This window comes from Phalacrocorax aristotelis, chromosome 2, assembly GCF_949628215.1.
Source record: "Phalacrocorax aristotelis chromosome 2, bGulAri2.1, whole genome shotgun sequence".
Taxonomy (NCBI): domain Eukaryota; kingdom Metazoa; phylum Chordata; class Aves; order Suliformes; family Phalacrocoracidae; genus Phalacrocorax; species Phalacrocorax aristotelis.
Window position 1 is genome coordinate 47,310,563 of NC_134277.1, and position 20,612 is coordinate 47,331,174.

The window sequence follows — 20,612 nt, forward strand, 5'->3', positions numbered from 1 at the left end:
ATTAGCATTGGACCATGCATTTTGCTCTGGCAGCAAACATCTGCAGAATGACTTTCTTTTACCTGCGTAAAACATTGAAGCAACTGAAGATAAGGTTGGTATATTAGTTGATTAAAAAAGAAAAAACAAACTATAGTTGTAAGCAATGTTTGTGAAGCATTTAAAGAATTCAGGAGTACTATTGATCTTTTTCTTCCTTTGAGATTTATTGCGTACATATTGGTGTGTCTCTGCAAACAAATAAGGAAAAATGCTGGCAGTAAAATACACTTTAAAATATGTATCATTTTATACTGTTTTCTAAGGGCTTTTAATAATTTTCCTACTGTTGTCTCCTAAAATAGCATTAAAGTGGAAAGAAGTCTTATATTTTTGAGAATTGCTGTCTTATTGTCTTACATAGATTATGCCTATATATATTTATATAAACAACAATAGATATGCATATTTAGCTTATGCTAGGACTTTGTATATGCTGTTTTATGTTCAAATATTTTTTTGAATTAATGTATTGCTAGCTTAATATGCAGAATCGGGAATGCTCTGCGACACTGCATTTTTCCGAGTGAGTTATTTAGGCTTTGATCCATAGTATCTATGAACTGCATGACATGAGATTTCCATTAAACTACTTTCATTTCACTTTAGCAAATAATGAAGAATACTTGCAGAAGGCATAAAGTACCTCTGTTTATGCAGTTTGTAGTGCATTACTGAAATTTCCTATGTAAATGGTACAAGTAGGGAAACTAGTCTGCAGACATTTTTAAATTGCAGTGTCCTTGTGTATTTAAAGAAGCTGCCTGATGTCAGCAGAGGCTATTGAAGGGGGAAATAAAGAGAAACTGGGAAATAGTTTCCCATCTGCACTCACTGTTTAGGAAGAGTGGGAGATATTTTGCAGGTGTGGGGTATCTGACCCCATGAGCTAGGAACATTCTTGAGTCCTGAGGCTGGAGGAAGCTGAAGGAGGCAAATAGAGACTACAGCTGTTATGAGGTATGGAAATAGTTGCATAGCTCAGCAGTCACTGATTAGCTCTTACTGCTATACCATACACAATAGACTTTAGTACAAAACTTGAATGTTTACATTACAGAGGAAAGTCTAGCCCCTTGGTAAAACAGCAACTGTATTTTGTTTGTCTGTCTGCAGGCAACCACATACACCCTGGGAGCCTGGTGATACTGGTGCCCTTGGGAGTTTCCCAAACTCAGTGTTTTACTGTAAAAATCTCCACCACTGTAAGTAAAGGCCTTGGAAATCCTAGCAGCATCTTATGTCATGAGGCATAGTAGTGAAAACAAATACCTGGGAATCAAATCTCTGTCAAAGTGATCAATGAGAACTCTTAAGAGGTTCAGTAACTGTCAGGAATATATACAGAAAAATTAATTAAATCCAAGACAAAATTTAATTGTGAAGATGGCACTTAAGATGATTGCAAAACTTTATTTGCTGTTGTTTCATGTATAACATACCACAGTTTCCCTTATGTTAGAAGTGCTTATTAAAGAAAATTGCAATGTGCAGAGGCATGAAGAATGCTTCTACAATGCACAAACCCCGGCATTGCTTTCTGTTCTTTTTAAGGACCACAGAGTAACTGGAACCCCTTTTGTTGCATAGGGACCTCAGGTACATCTGTAATCTCTGTGTTACTGCAGTACTAATAATAGTAGAGAGTTCCCATATGTGATAAATGTCTTGAAATACAGGAAATGTGGCTTTTTTTTCTCCCCACAGGAGAAGGTTCAAAAGAACTCTTCAGGGACTACAGTGAGGCTTGGTGTGGTGATAATTGGAAATGAAGTTTTGCTGTTGCCTGAGGGTAGAATATAGAGTCAAGCAGATGATTTCTGTTCATTGCTTTTTGTTATTTACAATACCTAGAGTGATATTACATACTGTTACACTAAGAACTTGGAACTGAACCTTGTGCTATGATGTTAACTGTAGATGTAGCATTTCCACTAAATTGCCGTTCAAGATCCAAGATATAGTTTAAAAACCAGTGTAATGAATTGTTAATGGCAGCATTTGATCATCAACTTGTATTTTCACAGATACTTGGCTTGCTTTTTCACTAGAACATAAATAATGTTTACAATATGATAAACAATCTAATTGGTTTGTGATTTTAATATAAAAGTATAGCTTGCTTTAAAGGAAAGTAAAACAATTTATGAAAGTATGGTCTTCACCCAAATGCAACCTGGAAACCTTTAAAGCAGTCTGTGTGGAAGGGAGAAGGTACCTAGCTTCCTTAATTTTCCTTTTATACTCTTTCCTTAAGCTAATGGCCATTGTCAAAGATAAGGGATTGGGCAAGATGGACCTATGTTATGATCACTATGACTTTTTTGCTGAATAGTGGCAAAGGGAAGTTTATCAAACAAAAGTGACAGAAATGAAGAGGAGCAGCCTGCATGTATAGGTAGATACCTTGCCCCCAGCACATACCTTGAAGATACTGAAAAGACTAATGTGTGGATTAACCTGTTATGCTGTAGCCATCGCTTGGATATCCTCTCCCTCTCAGCAGATTCAGTTCCACATCCCTCCGCAGGAGGAATTTACCTGTGTCTGAGACTAGTTGATTCTGAGAAGGATGCTCCTGGGTTCCAAGAAGCATGCCTAGGAAGCCCTCCAGCTGCTGGGAGGATGAGCTAGCTTGTTTTTGCCTGCTCTCTGATTGCTTCCATGTGTCTTCACGTACATTTCCCTCTCTGTTACTTAGAAGTTTAGGCAGTATTCATGCAAACATAATTATTAGATATTAAGCAATGGCAGAGGCACAGATGCTGGGTAAAGTTGTGTGTAAATGAGCTCCAAAATGAGTTCTAGATTCATTGTTCTCAACAGAATTCCAGAAGCCCTGAAACCATGGCGGGGGTGGGGAAAGCCATGATCCTGGGTTTGCTGAGGTTGTACTCTCTGTCATACCCAATCCTAGAATATAAGTGGCTCAAACTATCTCTTTCTTCTGATCTGAGCATCTGCCAGGATCAGCCAACAGGTTCAAAAGATAGCCTGAGACAGATCAGTGTTTGGCTTGTTTTATATTACTCACCAGGGCTTTGTATAAAATTTTGGTAATAAACAGGCAGTAGCACATAAAAATCAGTAGCCATGCATTTTCCAGAGCAATACACCTTTAACATAGGCTGTATATTAAGTATGAGGTTCTTAGGGCAGCTCCAGTGGGATGATTTTTTTCAGTCACTGAGCATTTGAGCATAATATCTGAGTTATGTCAGGTTGCTGAATTTTACCTCGCCCTCCTCAGTGACTCATTCCTCAGCCTAATTTCCACAGAATCCTTGCTGCCAACAGATGTGTTTTGGAGGCCTGAGGAAAAGACTGCATACAGTATCTGACATGCACATCCACGGGGAAAGTAGTATGACATGGACAGCATCTCTGTTGATCTATTCTTTCCTCTATAATGGGAAGAAATATGCCCTCAGTTGACAGAGGATCAGCTGCAAAGGGCTGTTGAGAGGAGTGACTTTAGCTGGCTGAAATGCAGCAGTGGCATCTTTTGCTCATCCGTTTCAAATACTCGAATAACCGAAGATCGTAGAATAAATGCGCACTATACCTGATTTTCTCATCCTCCCTGCTGGACATACCCAGCCAAGCTGGTTTTCTGCTACTCATGTCACTGTGCAGAAGCATTTGGCCTTTATATTAATAAATTTTACCAAAAATCTTATCTCAGTTTTGGTCTAGGACAGAATGTAAGGGTGGAGCCAGGAGGAAGGCAGCTGGAACTGTTCAGAAAACTTCAGCAGCTCCAAAGAAAAACAACATATGAAATGTGTTCATATTCATCCTTTTTTGCATGCTTGGCCTCCAAGGCTCGGGTCTATTATTTCTTTTTGTTCTTTAAGCTACTTAGCCACATATGTTCTAGAAATGAGAGTTTTTCACAACTGTTTTGTTTTCACTTGTTTAGTGTGCTTAAGCTCAACATGGCTTAATTTTGTACTTTCTTGAGGAGAGATTTTCGTTCCTGTTTCCCATAGCATTGAGTTGTGCTACTTTTGTATGGCAAGTGTCTTCATTACTGGGCAACTGGCGTATTTCATTTGTAAATGAATGCTTGTTCTTATCTATGTCTATTGTATATAAATACCACCACAAATTTTTCTTCTAAACAGATATGTGGGTGGGAAATTTCAAGGCTAGAGGGGAATCTTAGAAGCATAACTCCCATTAGTCTTACATTGTGAATAGCTTGCTTTTTAGCCGAATTTTGGATCGTGGTAAACATAGCTGTGTGAATCGGAACAAAGCGCAATTGTGTGAGAGCAGAGCAGTGAACAGTTCATTTTGGTTATATGCTGTACATCAGTATCAAACTCTAACAGCTTTGTGTTCAAAGCCTGTAGGCTAAAAGCTGAGGGAAGAAAATATTAAAGTACTGCTTTAAATTGCATACAGCTAGAAGGCCTCAGTGTTGTTAATAAAATGCACTTATTGATTTCCCTTACAATTAAAAACCTTTTTCTGAGGAAATTATGCTCTGTATTTCTTACTGTCTTTTTTTTTTCTAGGAACACTTTGAAAATGGATGACTGGAAACCACAGCTGCTTCTCTTTATTTCCACCTTCTGCTCTATAGATGCACAGCAGACTGGTAATACACTAAAGAAATTACTCTTCAAGTAGATAGCAAAATTAATTTTTCCATTTATACCCAAATGCCAAAGAGATGAAGAATTGATGACAGTTTATTCTTTGTGTAATTAGGGATAATGTGATATGTTTTAATGAAACATATTTAAACTAGGATAGGAGAGTTATCCTGAAAACCACAAAATTAAATGCAACAGCTCATTAAAATTTGTTTTTGTTCATGTGTGCTGACGTTCTGTATTTTCAAAAGTAATGAAAAACTCCTACAATTGTAAGACTTCCAAAAGCAACATAAGTCACAGGATTTAGCGGTTTTATTTTGGTAGTCTGGTCTTCTGGAAGATCTGCTTGAAAAAGTGTTCTGTCCAGTTGCAGAACATTTTTTGCATGACTGTTGGTTTAGGGAAATAACTGTTTCGTCCATGCCCTACTAGTGTCATATGCTTCTGAAAGGTGTGGAAACACGTAAGTTTAGTATTTACAACAAGTAAATGTGGTTAGCTCTAGAGGCTAGAGTTTGCCCTGGACGCGTTCAATGGTAAATTGGAAATCCTGAACTACTTGAAGAACTTAGCATATTGAGGGGGGCAAAAATACACTGGAGCAGCCACGGAATTCCTGAGGAAGAAGGATTTTACTCAAGAAGCAGGCAGCAGGAAAAAATGAGGAATGCAGCAAATTGCTGTGGTTATCAGCAATGTCCGGTCCTTGGATGATTACACTGAAGCAGCATCTAAACTAAAATGTAAAGGTGTTATTGTCTATGCTGTGGGCATCCAGAATATCACAGAGAGTAGCAATCTTGATAAAATTGCAACTTATCCCCCAAGGAAACATGTCACCACCCTGAGGTTTTTTTTACAGCTCTCAAAAATTGGATGGAAGATAAAGCCACAGGTTTGTAATGAGTTTGTGACAAATATATTTGTAGTCCCATTACAGTTGCGAAGTGTGAAAAAAGGTAAGAAGTACGTAGATAAGTTTCAGAGGTGCCAGGCTTGGTGTTGCTATGTGCACCATCTGCACTTAATGTGAGAGGAAATTAACATTCAGAAAGGTTTTATTGAGGCTTATGAAGTTCTGGTGGTGATCAACCCAAATAGCATCAAGGTAAGAGCTAACCAGCTTAGAGCCAGGCTTAGGGGCCTGGGGTCAGAGTTAGGGCCAGGCTTAGGGGTCCTGTAGTCCCTATGTAGTGCATGGGATCATCTGGTGTTACAGACCTGCAGTTCAAAAATGTGCAGTACCTCATAGAAGCAGTAGTTAAGGATTCAGTGATTGGTGTGTATATATTTCAAGTTTCAGCTGCCCTCTGAGTCTTAGAGTAGAGAAGCAGTATTCAACTTGAAGCCTCTGCCAGGCCACCCCTTCACAGCAAGACCTTTGAGCTTTGCCAGGCAGAGATTTGGTGTGAACTAGGGTGGGTGCGCATTTTTCCTTGCTGTCACCAGGATCCTTATTCTCATTACTGATGAACCAACTGCACCATTGGATAGAGCCAACCTTCCCATGGCTGTAAAAGCTTTGAAGTGAGGTGAAATCAACTTAACTGCTGTTGGAGTGCACAAAGCAAGCAGAGCAGAACTTGAAGAGATTACTGAAGGTTAAGAAAGATTACTCTTTGCACAGAGCTATGATGCACTGCCAATAAAAATGTATAGGGAACTCTGCTTCTGCAAGGAAAGACAGGGAAGAATTCTGTCCACTTCAGGGGTACCAACATACTGTCTTTCTCCACAGCAGATGTGCAGTTCAAGTGGGTTTTTTTCCTCACAGTGGCCCTTCAGGTAGCAAGAGGATGAGTGTGGTGAGTGGGACAGTTAATCTGACTTCCAGGTAGGTAAAGTCTGACCTCCCTCTGCTGAGGGTTTGTCTTTGGTTACAAGCTCTGTCTTGTTATTACTCCCCCAGCTAATCTTTTAGATGATATGTAAAGATCTATGATTTCTTCTGCAAGTTAGTAGTGGAAAAGGACGGATTTTATCTATGCATGGAAGGTGTCTGGGTTAAAGTAGGAGAGATGATCGGTTGGCCTTGCATGACCTTGCTGTGAACAGCTTCTGTGACTAAAGGTTTACACTGCAGAGAACAAGAAAAAGATTAAACACTGCCAAGGTTATGTTCCTCACTAATTTTTGACTTGGATTTTTCATTTTCCTGTTTGTTTGGTTTTCCCTCTGCTTTTTCCCTAAGTTTGCAGCAGTCAAGTGGCGGATCTGGTATTCCTGATAGACGGATCAGAAAGCATATCAAAAAGTAACTTTTCTGTCATGAAGACCTTCATGTTGGAAGTTGTGGACAGCTTTGTTATTTCTAGGGACAAAGTACATGTTGGAGTAGTTCAGTACAGCCAAGAGCCCCGGAAGGAATTTTCTCTTAATGAGTTCTATACGGACAGCATGATAAAGGAACAGATCAACAGAATCGAGCAATTGCAGTCCTCTTCGTTCACTGGCAAAGGGCTGAGTCTTGTCCAGAGCCTATTTCAGCCTGCCAATGGAGGCCGCAAGAGCCAAGGAGTCTCACAGAACCTTATAGTGATTACAGGCGGGTACTCTGCTGACAGGGTGGAAGATGCAGCAATGGCTTTGAGAAGCAATGGGATCCATGTCTTTACAGTTGGCATAGGGATTATAAACTCCTTTGAGCTGCTTGTAATAGCTGGTGATGCAAGGAGAGTGTTCACAGTGGAAAACTTTGATGCACTGAAAACCATTGAAAGGAGTATTGTCAATCAAGTCTGTGAATCCAAAGATCTTCCTAGCCAGGGTAAGTAACATAAATGTTTCATTGGGTGTGTAATGGCGAATAACCACATGGCTACACTCAGTCCCTGATGAAAGTACCTGTGCTGGACAGCAATGCAACTGTTTTACCAAAGAATACTGCTTGGGTTACTCAGTATTGCAACTTTCTAGACTTGCACTTTGCTTCAGTCAAGGACCATTTCCACTCTTGTGGCAAATGCTATGAGGTGAGTCACTATGGCAAATAGCTTCTGAGGTAAGACATAGCTTCTGAGATAAGCATTCGTATTCATAGCTCCTCAGTATCTGAAAGGAGCCGGGGCAGGTATGCGCATGATATCGCAATCAAAAAAGAAAAACAGACAATTCAGTGCTACTTAAAAAAAAGCCTTCCAGAAACCTGACTTTGTCATCTACAACTGACCATACTGTTTCAGTGGGACTTTCAGCAGCAATGTGTTGACAAAACTTAAGTGTCTCAGAGGCTCTGAGGAGAGGGGGTGTGAGAAAATCCATCCTTGGATATGTGGGAGGTATTGACAAGGTGTGAGCAGCAAATCCACAGTAATGCTGAGATGCTACCCAAAAGCTTTCCCTATATAAGAAACAGAAGGTGGTATCTCATACTACATTTTCTTGGTGGCAGCAGTAGCTTGGATGCCACACAGCCTGAGAGGCTCCCAACCCCAAAGAAAATAAAGCTTCAGTATTGCCTTTGATTAATGTAGCAACTTTTATCAGATGTCAGATGCTGGTTTTGTATCTGAGTTTATTCCAACTTGGTGCTATGGTGTCAGTCACCTTCCTATGCGGGAAGACTGAAGCAGAAAACATACACAACTTCTCTTTAAAATTATATAGTCGTGCCAGTTTTGTGGTAAAATAAGACTGTTAGATGTATTTGTTAAGTTGCAAAAAGAAAAATGTAGTGAATGATAAATCAAAAAGCTGAGCTCTTCCTCTACTGAAGGTGAGAGGGACCTACTGTGGTATAAATGGATGGTGTGTATTGGGCATAGCAGGAAGAAACAGTGCTGGAGCTGTTCTGTCTGTACCCATCTTTACAGGGACTGTGACTGACCTTTAGACCTGCTTGATGCCTTCCCTGTGTTTTCACTATATAGGTGATGTTTTACATGTGTTGGATAACATGCTCTTTGTTATGCCATAAAACTGATCCTACCCAGCTCTCCAGGTTTCATTTCCCTTAGTGACAGGCACTTACTGTGAGAAAGGAGCACCGGGGTGACCACACTGCTTGTCTAAGGCTTTTTGTAACAGTGGCTCGACAAATAGGTAGCTTTGCCTCTCCTGCACCCTAAGCTTGTGAGATCTTAAAGACAGCAAAACTGGCTGGTGTTGGGGGCAAGAAGAAGGGCTGAGCCTTCCCTCTTAAAGCCAGAAGCTACTCTGTGTGAATCTGCTCAGGTGGTTTTCAGAGAGGACAGCTGGGCTTGTTTCAGTGTGAGCTCTGCACCCCCACTCCCTCTTTTTCCCAAGAGCTGAGCAAACCTCCAGCTGGAAACGCATCACCTGGCTCCTGAAAGCAGAGAGAGAGGGCTGCTGTGGAAGCGGGGTGCACTGCCACGGAACAGTGTGATGGTTGCTGATGCAGTAGCACCTCCTGGTGTTTCACGGCCAGGGAACAGAGAGATTTAATGGGAGATGCAGCAGTAAACTTGAGATATATATAGGTACACTTGTTTAGAGAGGGAGAAGTTAAGGAAAGCATATTGGCTTTGATCTTACTGATGCATGTATTTATTGTTAAGTTCTGCATACATTTATCTCATAAAACAAGGATCAGCTTCCTGTGAAGCTTGTTTTATCTTGTCCCGTCATCTGTTTTCCTATATTAGCTGGCCTTCTCTCTTGTAATAAATCTATTTATTCCCCTTTCTCCAGTCATCTTTGCTTTACTGCCAGATTTTTCAAATTAAAAAAACTGCATTCAAGGTATGGAAAGTCAAAGATATCTTTGCAGCAGTAAGATGGGGCAGTTTAACAATATGGATGTGTGTGGGAGAACAGGTGATTAGAAAAGGTTAGCTACACAGAGGTGTTTACTTCTGCAAATAAATACAGATTATCGACAGAGGATAGAGTACCTACCAGAAGCTGTTTTACATATTCTCATGCACATCACAGCAGCACAAAAGTGAATGCTTTACTGCTGTTTTGGTGTTATTGCTGGTACACGGGGGAGTTGGCAGGGAATGTTGGAAGAGCAAGGCAGCGTGGGTGACCAATTGTCAGGGCTGAACTGCTGAATCCATGGTTGCCCTTCACACTCCATCCAAATTATTTTATTAAAAAGACCTAGGTCTCAGAAAAATCTCATTACGAAAACGTACCCTGTGTGTGCTAGACATGAGCACATACTGGAAGAAATAACCAATACATTTTATATTCATCAAAATGTTTAATCAGAAACATCCCTCACAATTAGCAAAGTGCTGTTCCCTGAACTGATGATGGCCTTTGCATCACAAGTGTTCTGTGAATCTTGAAATCAGATGTGCAGCCTCACAGCCTGGTTAAGGGGCATGACTGAGTGGGCTGTATGTAGATATATATGTGTGTATAGATATATTTAACTGTTTAAGATACTTTTTTTTCTTGTGGACTAAACAGAAAGGCTGGGTAGGTTCATTCTGTTGCTCTGAGGCCTGAATCTTGGAATTTTTAGCCATGAAAATTTCTCATTCAACATGAGCTTTTTACATGTAGATTTTCACGCTGCTTACCAGCAAATCATACCCTCTAGGGGGCAGTTTGTACCACACGTGAAAATACTGAAACATAACAATGGCCACTCTTAGGTGAAATTATTTCTGGATTTATTTGGTTAAAGAGCTGAACACATTCATCTTTTTTATGAGTGAGGGAAAACCCAGAAAACTTTAATGAAGCTTATTTGGAATAATGGTCTATAGGAACTAGCCCAAAGTAGCAAACATGGAAAACAACCTTGTGTTTGATAAGTGTTTCGGAATCAATGGGTGAAGAGGAACAAAATTAGGGAGAGTGCTCTTTTACAGATAAAATAACATGCCTCTGACCTCCTTGCAGAGGTACCACAACAGATGATAATGCATCTAGGGGCACAGAATAAAATTCAGCATGACACGTAAAGAATCAAGGTACAAAAGAAATAAACCAAGTGGTTTAGCTGCTTGATGAGGGTAAGATGACTGGGGAGGGCGGAGGAATTAACCACAATGCAGTATTTGCTGCTGTTATTGGGACCTATGCAAGCAATTCCCTAACTGAGGTAGCCCTCACCCTAGAGCTACTGTTATTCACAGTAGATATATGACATTGTATGCAAGCAATGCTGCTTCTTTCTCTCATGTTTGTTTCTCTGGCCTGTTGTTCTACATTTGTATGTATCATCTGGTCTTGTGACAAAGTGATAAAGCACAGTCAGCCTTCAGGCTTCCTGTTGCAATTGGAATGTGCGTTGCACATTCTCAGTTGGTAGCAAAGCTCACAGAAACATTTGCAAGATTAGGTCCTTTGAGGGCACTAGACAGCTGGAGAACAGCTACCCATTTTGCACTTTAGGTGTGTACATATGTCCAGTAATGTAGTCCTTAGTATCTGCAAGTTCACATAGGCCTACTGAAACTAATGGGCTGACGGTATTTTATGTTTACGGAAAACCTATCTCACTGATTCTGACTTCTGGTTTTAAATCTACCGTACTGAATTCTGTTCTACTCCCATGATTCTGACAAAAGACAAGATCACAAATAGCGTATGTTTATAGTTTACTGTTTCTTCTACTTTTTTCAGATTGCAACATAGATCTTTCTATAGCAATCGATATTTCAAGGCGCATGAGGCCAGCAGCCACAGTGCTTCTGAAACAGAAATTGCAAGCGTTCCTCCCCAAGCTTTTACTCCAGATGAAATTGCTGCCAAATACCAGCTGTAGTGCTGATTCTCCAGTCAACATTAGATTCAAGTTCCAAGTATTGGCACAGACCAAACAATTAATCTTTGACTCTGATTTTGAAGACTATAATGAAGAGATCATTCAGAAGTTCTTAGAGGCACAGATCACTGTGGACACCTACCTGAATGCAGACTTCTTACAGGCACTTGAGAAGTTCATTAATGCGACCTCTGCTAAAGTTAAGGTAAGTTAATTGTGTGAACGTATATGTTGGAAATATTTATGTAGTTTGATGTTTACAGTCTCTGATGCTGAGTACTGCAGGGAGACAAAAAGGTAGTTCAGGAATTGGTGAATCCAATAAACAGAATCACTGAATGGTTGAGGTTGGAAGGGACCTCTGGAGGTCACCTTGTCCAACCCCCCTGCTCAAGGAGGGTCAACTACAATAGGCTGCCCAGGTCCATGTCCAGATGGTTTTTGAGTATCTCCAAGAATGGAGACTCCACAACCTGTCTAGGCAACCTGTGCCAGTGCTCAGTCACTCTCATGGTAAAACAGTGTTTCCTTATGTTTGTACAGAACCTCCTGTTCTTTCATTTCCCTGGAGATGTTAAAAAACGTGTAGATATGGCACTTCAGGACATGGTTTAGCAGGCATGGTGGTGTTGGGTTGACGGTTGGACTTGATGATCTTAGAGGTCTTTTCCAGCCTTAATCATTCTATGATTGATTCACCCTGATATAACTGCATATATCAGTTCTGATTCCCTAGGCACTCCTGCAGTGAGATGGTACCCAGAATATTTGGGTTAATACATATGATCATGAGTATTCATACAGAAAATTCTCTTCCATGTCTACCATGGAATACCATACCATGGAATGTCTTTGTACTTTGGGTAGTGGAAACAGTTCTCTTTCAGAAACTCTAAATTCTGAATCTGAACCTCTGTCCAGAATAATGACAGCTCGAAGCAGAAGTCACAGAAAACATCATCCAAGAAATCTGTTTACAGAAGTCTATTTGTGTAGTAACCTGTCAAATAATTTCAAATAACAAAGCTGAGTTCTGCTCATGGATAACTGATGGTCAGGAAAATCTGCATAGATGCTGCAGTTAATTAATCTGTCTTGAAGTGGAGAAGCATAAGGCTTGATCTAATATCTTCTGAAGTGAATGGGAAATCTTTCCACTTAGGTGAAAGAATTTTGGATCTCATTGGAGTGTTTCGGGGTGACTGCCCTGACAGTTTATTCTTAACAAGGCATTGACTGTGCTGCCTCCTTCTGGGAAACCTAGTCCACTAGATGAGTGGGCTTGAGAAGACTTCTGCTGGTTTGAAGGGGGAAGGTGAGGAGAGAAATGGGAAGAGACTGGTAGCTTGGAGGGGAACTGTAAGAAACTGTGCTTTCCTCAGCCCTGAAAGAGGTTTAACTATATCTCTTTGGCTGGAAAAGGTGGGAATGTAGCCAATAGAAAGGGTCAGGTTTAGCATCCTTAGGTGTGCTAAGCCCTATGTCTTAACAAGGAAGAATATGAGAGAGTGGAGCAGGGTGGTGCACTGCCTACATGGAAAGGGCAAGGGGACGTAAGCATCTGTGGGGAGAGATAATTGGACCCGGAGAGGATGCACTTTCCCAGGTGACAGCCAACTGAAGCTGCTTTTGCAGAAAGGGAAATTTTTGTTTGCTCTAAGTTCTTCTCCACATTCATATATAGGAGAACTCTTCTGACATCAGAGAAAGCTCTTCTGTGGATAAGTCACAGCAGAACTGGCCTTCCACCTGGCTTTCTAAGATGACAGGTATAACTAATAGCAATGCTGTGACCTTGTCAGCAAGACAAATCCCTCAAATGGGAGCACTGTCAGGGAAGAGAGGCTTTTGTGTTCTGTTCTCCTTGCTCCTCAGCAATTTTTTCAGCACATTTCAGATCTACCACAGTGTAGTGCAATTTGACCACTTTTCAATGGTCAGTTTTCAATGCAAATTGTACTTTTCACAATGACTCAACTTTTAGTCTCTTCTCAATTGACTTGGCATTACTGCCTTTCCTGACAGGTTCTGTTAGTATTTTCAGATGGGCTGGATGATTCGCTGGAAGATCTCAGAAAAGCAGCAGACTCACTTCGCTTTAAAGGTATTACAGCACTGCATGGATGCTCCAGCCCCCTACTACCAACAGCCCAATGTATTGCTCCCCCACTGCAACTTTTCCACATAACGTTACCTCTCCATGCTCAGATGGCATTCCTCAGGAGTCACTTCTCCATGTGAACTGGTGTACACGATGGCTGGTCACTGCTTGGCAGATAATGCCAGAAACACACGTAGGTGTGAAGAGGGCCTGGAATGGTTCTGATTTCTGGAGTTCAGCTCCAGAAGCTGAGGCAATTCAGGGCAGCCCATCTCACTGATGAGTGTAGCACCAGAAGTTAGACCCAACTCTGACTTCTGCAGGAGAAAACAGTTTTACACTTCTGTTTGGGCACTGGGTAGCAGTCTGGTCTGACAACTGGGAAAGAATTGGAAAATTGCTGCTCTGGATTTTTCTCTTACACGTTGTTCTCAATAGCTCAATTTCTTTTAACGTATTGTGTTGAAGCCATGAAATGTAAGTCCTTTAGAGAACTGCTGTTATTCACAATGATATTGTTGGTTAAATAATATAGGTCAGGCATTTACTAATTTAAATCTATGCTTACATTGAAGGTCTGGATGCCCTTCTATTAGTTGGCCTGGACAATACACAGAACTTGACTGAACTTCAGGAGATAGAGTTTGGCAGAGGGTTTGGATACAATGAACCTTTGAGTGTTGGGTTTGCAGAGATTGCAAACATCTTGCAGAGAAATCTTGTAAGTCCTTCTGTGATATAAACAAAAGGGGGAAAAATCAGTCTTTGTTTTGTGATTAATATATATAAATGAAATGTCATTTTTCAGGATACTGTTGCAGAAAGGAAATGCTGTAAGGTTGTTTGTAAATGCCTTGGAGAAAATGGTGATCATGGTGGCCAGGGAAGTTCTGGAAGGAAGGTAGGAGAGCTAAGATAGACATTACTTAAGAATTGCTTTATTTTTCAAAGTGTTTTATGGTTTTTTTTAGTATTTCAGAGCATGCATGCATGTGCCCATGACCTTTGCTGTGGGGACAGGTGAAGGAGAAACACGTCGTGACCATTTCTCTGCTGCACATTCCTATTGCGGAAGTATTTTTGTAATGAAAATCATTTGTACATATAAAAAAATCATTAAGCGCTTTCCTTCACCAATTCAGCAGAAAATGGAGAGGGATTTTAAAAATTAAGTCTGATTAACCAAGGGGCTTATTAGCTATTGTGAATGAGAAACTTCTAGCTGACAAGCTGGAAGTAGAAGATAATCCTGCTTCACTAGGTGTGAGCCTTATCCTTTTATGCCTCTGGTTATCCAAATATTCTCTTCTATAAGTTTCTTCTGATCCAATACAGTACAAATTTACATTCTTTCCTTTAAGAAGTTATATTGTCTGTTTTAAGTCTTTAGAGTAATACATATATCACCACTTCTACAGCATGCTAGTAGGCTTCATTATTAAGGTTTTTAGTATACGTAGTCTCCATTTGACTACTATTCATTCCATTATTTTTACTTATTCCAGTAACAAGCTAAGTAAATTGTATCTGTAGTTCACACTCTTCAGTTACGTGGTTGCAGTTAAATGAATTTTTTGTTATCTCTTAGCAAAAGTGTAGTTTCCTAATATGTATTCATAAACAAATTTACTGATTTCTTCCATTACTTTTGTTGATTTTCTTACACCTTCCTGTTTTACTAAAATGTCTTGATTAACATGCTTAGACAGAATAGTGTTCAGAATGTAGACATAGTTGTTTTGCAGGCAGGCAGACATGATACCTGGGTTGTACAGCCTACTGTGTTAAAGCGTGTTTTTGCAGCACAAATTCATGTCTCATTTTTGTTAATTTTCAGTCCTGGAAATTCCATTTGTTCTAGTTCCTTTCCGCTGAAGATTTTGCCCTAAGGGTATGAGGTTTACATAACTTCAAATGCAAAGTTGCAATGTTCCTAAAAGTCTTTGTAAGGTATTGCAATATCTTTGTCCTAATAAATTTTCAACTCCTTATATTTTTCATTTCACCTTAGAATTTAATTACTGTATAATACTTCCTTTTCCAAATCACTGAGGAAGATATTTAATTTGACCAAATATCCCAGTGAGCTTTGTAACCCAACAGGCAGTTTCCTGAAGTAACATACTGAAATTTTATATTGAGCATCATTGGTTTTTTTTGGTTTTTTTTTTTTTTCCTGCAGCCGTGTCAGGTACGTAGGGCTGTGCAGAGTGTCTGTGAAAATGTAGTTGATGGATCCTGCCTCCCTCAGCATAACCAGATCTAATTTTCTGTCTTCATGTGCAGAGTAATCTGATAGAAGGGAACCCAGTGTGCTTGGAGAACAGTGTTACTTATCTCTTAAGTTTCTGTTTTTCAGGGAAGTACAGGTTACAGAGGATCTCCTGGCCATCCTGGTGAGGAAGGTGGGATTGTAAGTAAGCATTATTCCTTTCTGCTAAGGTGATGTTGGTTGGTGCCTGAACCTGTCTGCTTTTACTCATTCACTCAGTGCTCGTCAGCGTTAACTTAAAATGTGTTTAAGCAACATGTATCTGAAGGTAAATATATGGATCTGATTCTCTGTGCATCTGCATCTCACCATAGTCATTACTAACTTCTAATGCAGAAAAGTAATCAATTAGAAAGAATCACACAACAGCATCTTATGTGGCATGATTATGACTAAACTCAAATACTCATTTCTTGTGACAGACTGTACCAGATTCTGTGCTGGTAGTTCTTACTGAAAATGCCATCCCTTACCTTCTTAGCATGAGTGAATATGTTATGACTGGATAACAAATCTAAATTTTGAAGTGCGTTTTGGTGATTTCCGAATCGTTTACAGTGTGCTGTTCCTGACATAAACTTCAACATAATATGCACTAGCAAAAGCCCAACCAACTGGGAGTATTTCTTCCTCTTTTGCTGTCTAGAAACAAACAAAATTGCCCCAAAGAATAAGACATAATTTCCTTAGCACCATAAGCACGGAACTAGGTTTACAACACTGAACCCATGACATGAATATTACTCCTAATGACAGGTGAGAAGCCTGCAAACCAAGAACTAGCCAAGGATTTCTCTCTCTACATAACTGTAAAATCCACATTGGAGTAATTCCAGTTATCACAGTAGATTGGTCAGCCTGAATTTGTCTTTAGTGAGGCAGCTTGGGGTAAGCCAACTGTCTATTCAGAGAAAGGCAGTAGTGGGAAATAATGGTCTTCTGGGATTATGAAGAAAGTGCACTGTGGTGGTAGTTTTACAGTTTCTTTGGAAATCACTGACTGTAATTACTGGAGCAGTTTCCATGCAATTTTTTTTTTCAGGTGGCCTGATATGCTGAATGATAGAATAAAATTCCATATAAGGAATTTCCAGAATGACTTAAAAATACTTATTTTAGTCAGGAATAGAGCTATTTTCACATGCTTTCACAGATACGAATGACATGATTAAGTAGGAATTAAAATTAAACCCTGAGGGTTTTTTAAAATGAGAAACATTATGAACATATTGAAATGGGATGCTCCAAATTTTTCACCGCAGCATTTTGATTTAAAGATTCTAAGTCTTGTCTTTTTTGAAGTGGTGAAGGCATGAAAACATTTTTAAATTTGTTTTTGTGTATGAAATTGAATTTCTGGTTTTGACCTTCTGAGAATCCAGAAAAGTCTTCTTGAAAGGTAAATTACAGAAGTCTTGTTTCTGAATTTTCTGTTACCTTCATTTTCCTTTTCTTTACTGTGGAAGGATGAGAAGTAGTATTGTCCGCACTTTCAGAAACTTTCTCTGTCTCCTGTGTATGAAGCCTACAAATGACTTCCATGTTGTAAGTTTTTCTTGCTAAAGGCTAAGCTTTTTTCCAGACACAAGATGAGAATTTGAAACATTCAAAATGGTTGAAGGAAGTAAATACAAAGCAGAAAGCAGAGTGCTGAAAATAGGCTACAGAAGATGCCACAAGGAAAGGATGTTGAGGAGATAATGCTGGACAGCTTTGGTTTATCATGGTGTAGTACTTAGCTCAGGAACTAGTCTTCATGTTTCACATAGGGAATGCAGCCAGGCCAAAATGCTTAAACTTCTGTTTTTTCATATTGTGGCCTGGTTCTGTGGCACCACGGTGTAATAATCTAGAATGTGATCCATGTTGCTTTTTTACTAGTTTAGACACACCTTTTTTAGAGAGGAGAGAAGAGGGGTCTTTGTTTGTCTGATCTTAGCCTCTTCAAGTTTGTCTTCTCTTTTGCATGGTAGTACAGGAGCTCTCATGTTTACTGTGTGTTTGTTCTAATTTTGTTGGTCATTGTTTACCTTTTTAGACAGCAATTTTAAGGGGATCTGCTGGGAGATGCTGCTCTCTTTCCAATTATTTTTAGAAAAAAAAATTTTCTTCCATCCTAACAAACCTGGAATAGAAGTCTTCAGGGTTCAGTGACTAGAGGAAAAGTATTCAATATTCAGTTAAAAACAGCTCACGAAAAGGCCTACTTTCAAGTACAGAGATTTCAGCCAGAGATTGGTAGTGCAGATGGCATGATGGTGAGAGCAGAGAACCAGGGTGCAACTCAAACTAGTAATTGACTGTTCTCTTATGGCCAGTATGAAAATTTCCAGATGACTTCCATTTGTGTCTTTAGTGCAGTGAATGCTGATATAATTCTGTCTGGCTTTAATCTTATATGATGAGTTAACCAGTAACTATCATTGTATAGAAGAGTTTGAACGTTCTCTTTTGTTTCTTAGGGGGAGAGAGGCCCGGCTGGTTTCAACGGGACTCAAGGAGACAGGGGATGTCCAGGTGCCAGAGGCCGTAAGGCAAGTACGCCACTGGGAAGCGTTTCCTAATTTTCTTTCCCACAAACCTGTTTTCTGTATGGAGGACAGTAAGACAGTAATGTAAAGGCATGGATGGACAGTAAGACTCAGCTATAAGAATGGCAGACAGTTTTTGCTGTTTCCTTTTGAGAGGTACTTTGTGTAACCAAAGAATGGTCAAATGGCTAAGGAGTTTGCTAACTCAGCAACTTGCCTGTGACTTTTCTACCACCAACCCCAGACTGGCCTTAGGTAAAATTCTGAAGTTTTACAGAATGGGAATGAAAATGAAGGCTGTACTGTCTTCCCACAGGAAAGGGGTCAGTATGTGGCAGTTGGCAGGTTTAGAGTAGGGAGTCCAAATATGAGCCCATCATGCCTCTGCACAGCAAACTATTGTACCCTGCTTGTCAGGCTCAATAAAAGTACTTTCACCAAATTTCATCTATATTTATTTTCAATTTCAGGGGGCCAGAGGCTATAGAGGAGGTCAGGTACGTGTTTTCATGTGTGATCAATTTTCTTTGAGAACACTGTTCTGCTTCCTTTGAAGTTCATGTTACCTTGCAGGGTGAAAATATCAACAAGGAAGGAAAACAGTGCAAAAACTTCAGTATACTGTACATTATTCAGAGTAATGTACTTTTGCTGTGGTTGTATACAAATGGATTTAAGTGTGAGCTGTTAGGTATCACATTGTCAAAAACCATCAGTCTTGTATTTTTAGCATGGTTGCAGTCATAGCTGTTTTAGTCTCATTGACAGGAAAGGAATTTATTTACTGGCTATTTTAATAGTCTTTCAAGGTAGTAATTCTGGTCAGCTGAATCTCATGTTCTGATTGTTGGGGAAGCAGTGCAGAACGGGGGGGGAAGATTGTGACTAATATTCATTGCATATTTGGACAGCATTTTCACTGAATCATTACTGACATTTTTTTCAATATCCAAGCTTCTCATCAACTGTTTTTGTCGTCCACTGATCTTGCAAGTCTGCTTACTTAACCTTTCAAACATACCTGTTGTCACCAATTCATTAATAAAATGTGAAGCCTGGAAGACAATGATCTATAGTTAGTTTATTAATATTTATTACTATTTAGCAGTATTAGTTTCCAAGCTAGAGCAATTAAAATTGAATTCAAATTGTATTGAGTGCTTTTATACAAAACCACTCCTAGAAAAGATTTAGGAGTCTCAAAGTCCCAGAAGACAATTGCTTCCAAACCTGAACAGCTATACATGTGCGAAAGTTCAGAGAGTGTTTCTGATGCCTCAGCTCTGTTTAAAGTAGTGCTCTCTACTGACTTCTTTTAATCCTCCCATGTGTTTTTCTTGCCTTTTCCATTTTCTGCTCTGTCACCTGACGTAATTTGTCCTCCTTTAAATATCTGAAACATCTGATGATAGAAGAGGGAGAGTGCTTGCTGACAATTTTGATTTGTCCAAGTTAAATTGTACAGTAGGACTTACCAGGAGCACAAGCTCTACTGAAATCTGATAAATATGTGAATGTCTTCATTATGTTGTGTCATTATATCCACCAATTTTATTTTAACTAAAAACATGAAACCTTCAGCACATAAAAAATCCTATTCAGTACTGCTAACTTAGTAAGGTTGAGGCAGTTTATTGTAAAGTCTGCAAGGCATTTGAATACAGCTATTTGGAGAAAAAAGGGAAATACTGAATATTTAATACTATGTAGTTTGGCTCAGGTTTTCTGGTAGGAAATGAGTGAGGGAAAAATTAAGACTTGAGTAAAAGTCATGATTGCTTACTTAGTGCTCAAAATGTTTCTGGAATACTTATTCAAGAAATTCTTCGTGACATATTAATCTTACCAAAATGTACAGCCAGCTAATTTTTCTTGTGGTACATACAAAACTGTTATAAAGGAATGAAAATTTTCCTCAGCAACATTAACTAGGTCGTTTTGCAAAGTCAGTTTAGCATCAAAATCTACAAAGCACTTCTATCTGTACGTTCTATCAGAGTGGGACTCCTGTTTATTTAACTAGCATTTACAACATGCTCTTGTGCCACTTTCAGTGAGTTGTGGAATATCCTTTCAGCTTGCAGGGTAGTGGTCTCTGCTAAGTTCATTTCTTATTATGAATAAACACATCACAGTTAATTCCTTCAGTTTTATCCTAATAAAGAAAGGTGGAAGAAGTACTTCAAAATATTCTTTAAAAATTGAGCGTGTTATTTGGCCAGGTCTGAAACATTGTAGAGCACACATAAATGAAATAAGGTTATCACAGTTAACTCTATTCAGAAGCCTCACTCTTCGTCTGAACAACAAGTTGTTGAGACGGGTGTTTTGTGAGAAAATGGCTTCCATAAATGGTTGCAACATAGTGATTTGTTTT

At 39.5% G+C, this 20,612-nt stretch overlaps 1 protein-coding gene across 1 annotated transcript in view; it reads left to right on the forward strand.

Moving 5' to 3' along the window:
• The first annotated feature begins 538 nt into the window (after positions 1–538).
• Positions 539–20,612, forward strand: part of COL6A6 (collagen type VI alpha 6 chain) — a 47,714-nt gene continuing 27,640 nt past the window's right edge. The window contains 10 exon segments of the mRNA XM_075085704.1: positions 539–565; positions 5,152–5,605; positions 6,838–7,413; positions 11,190–11,536; positions 13,357–13,435; positions 14,008–14,153; positions 14,241–14,333; positions 15,792–15,845; positions 18,167–18,238; positions 18,706–18,732. Of these exon segments, the coding sequence (XP_074941805.1) occupies positions 539–565; positions 5,152–5,605; positions 6,838–7,413; positions 11,190–11,536; positions 13,357–13,435; positions 14,008–14,153; positions 14,241–14,333; positions 15,792–15,845; positions 18,167–18,238; positions 18,706–18,732 (1,875 nt within the window).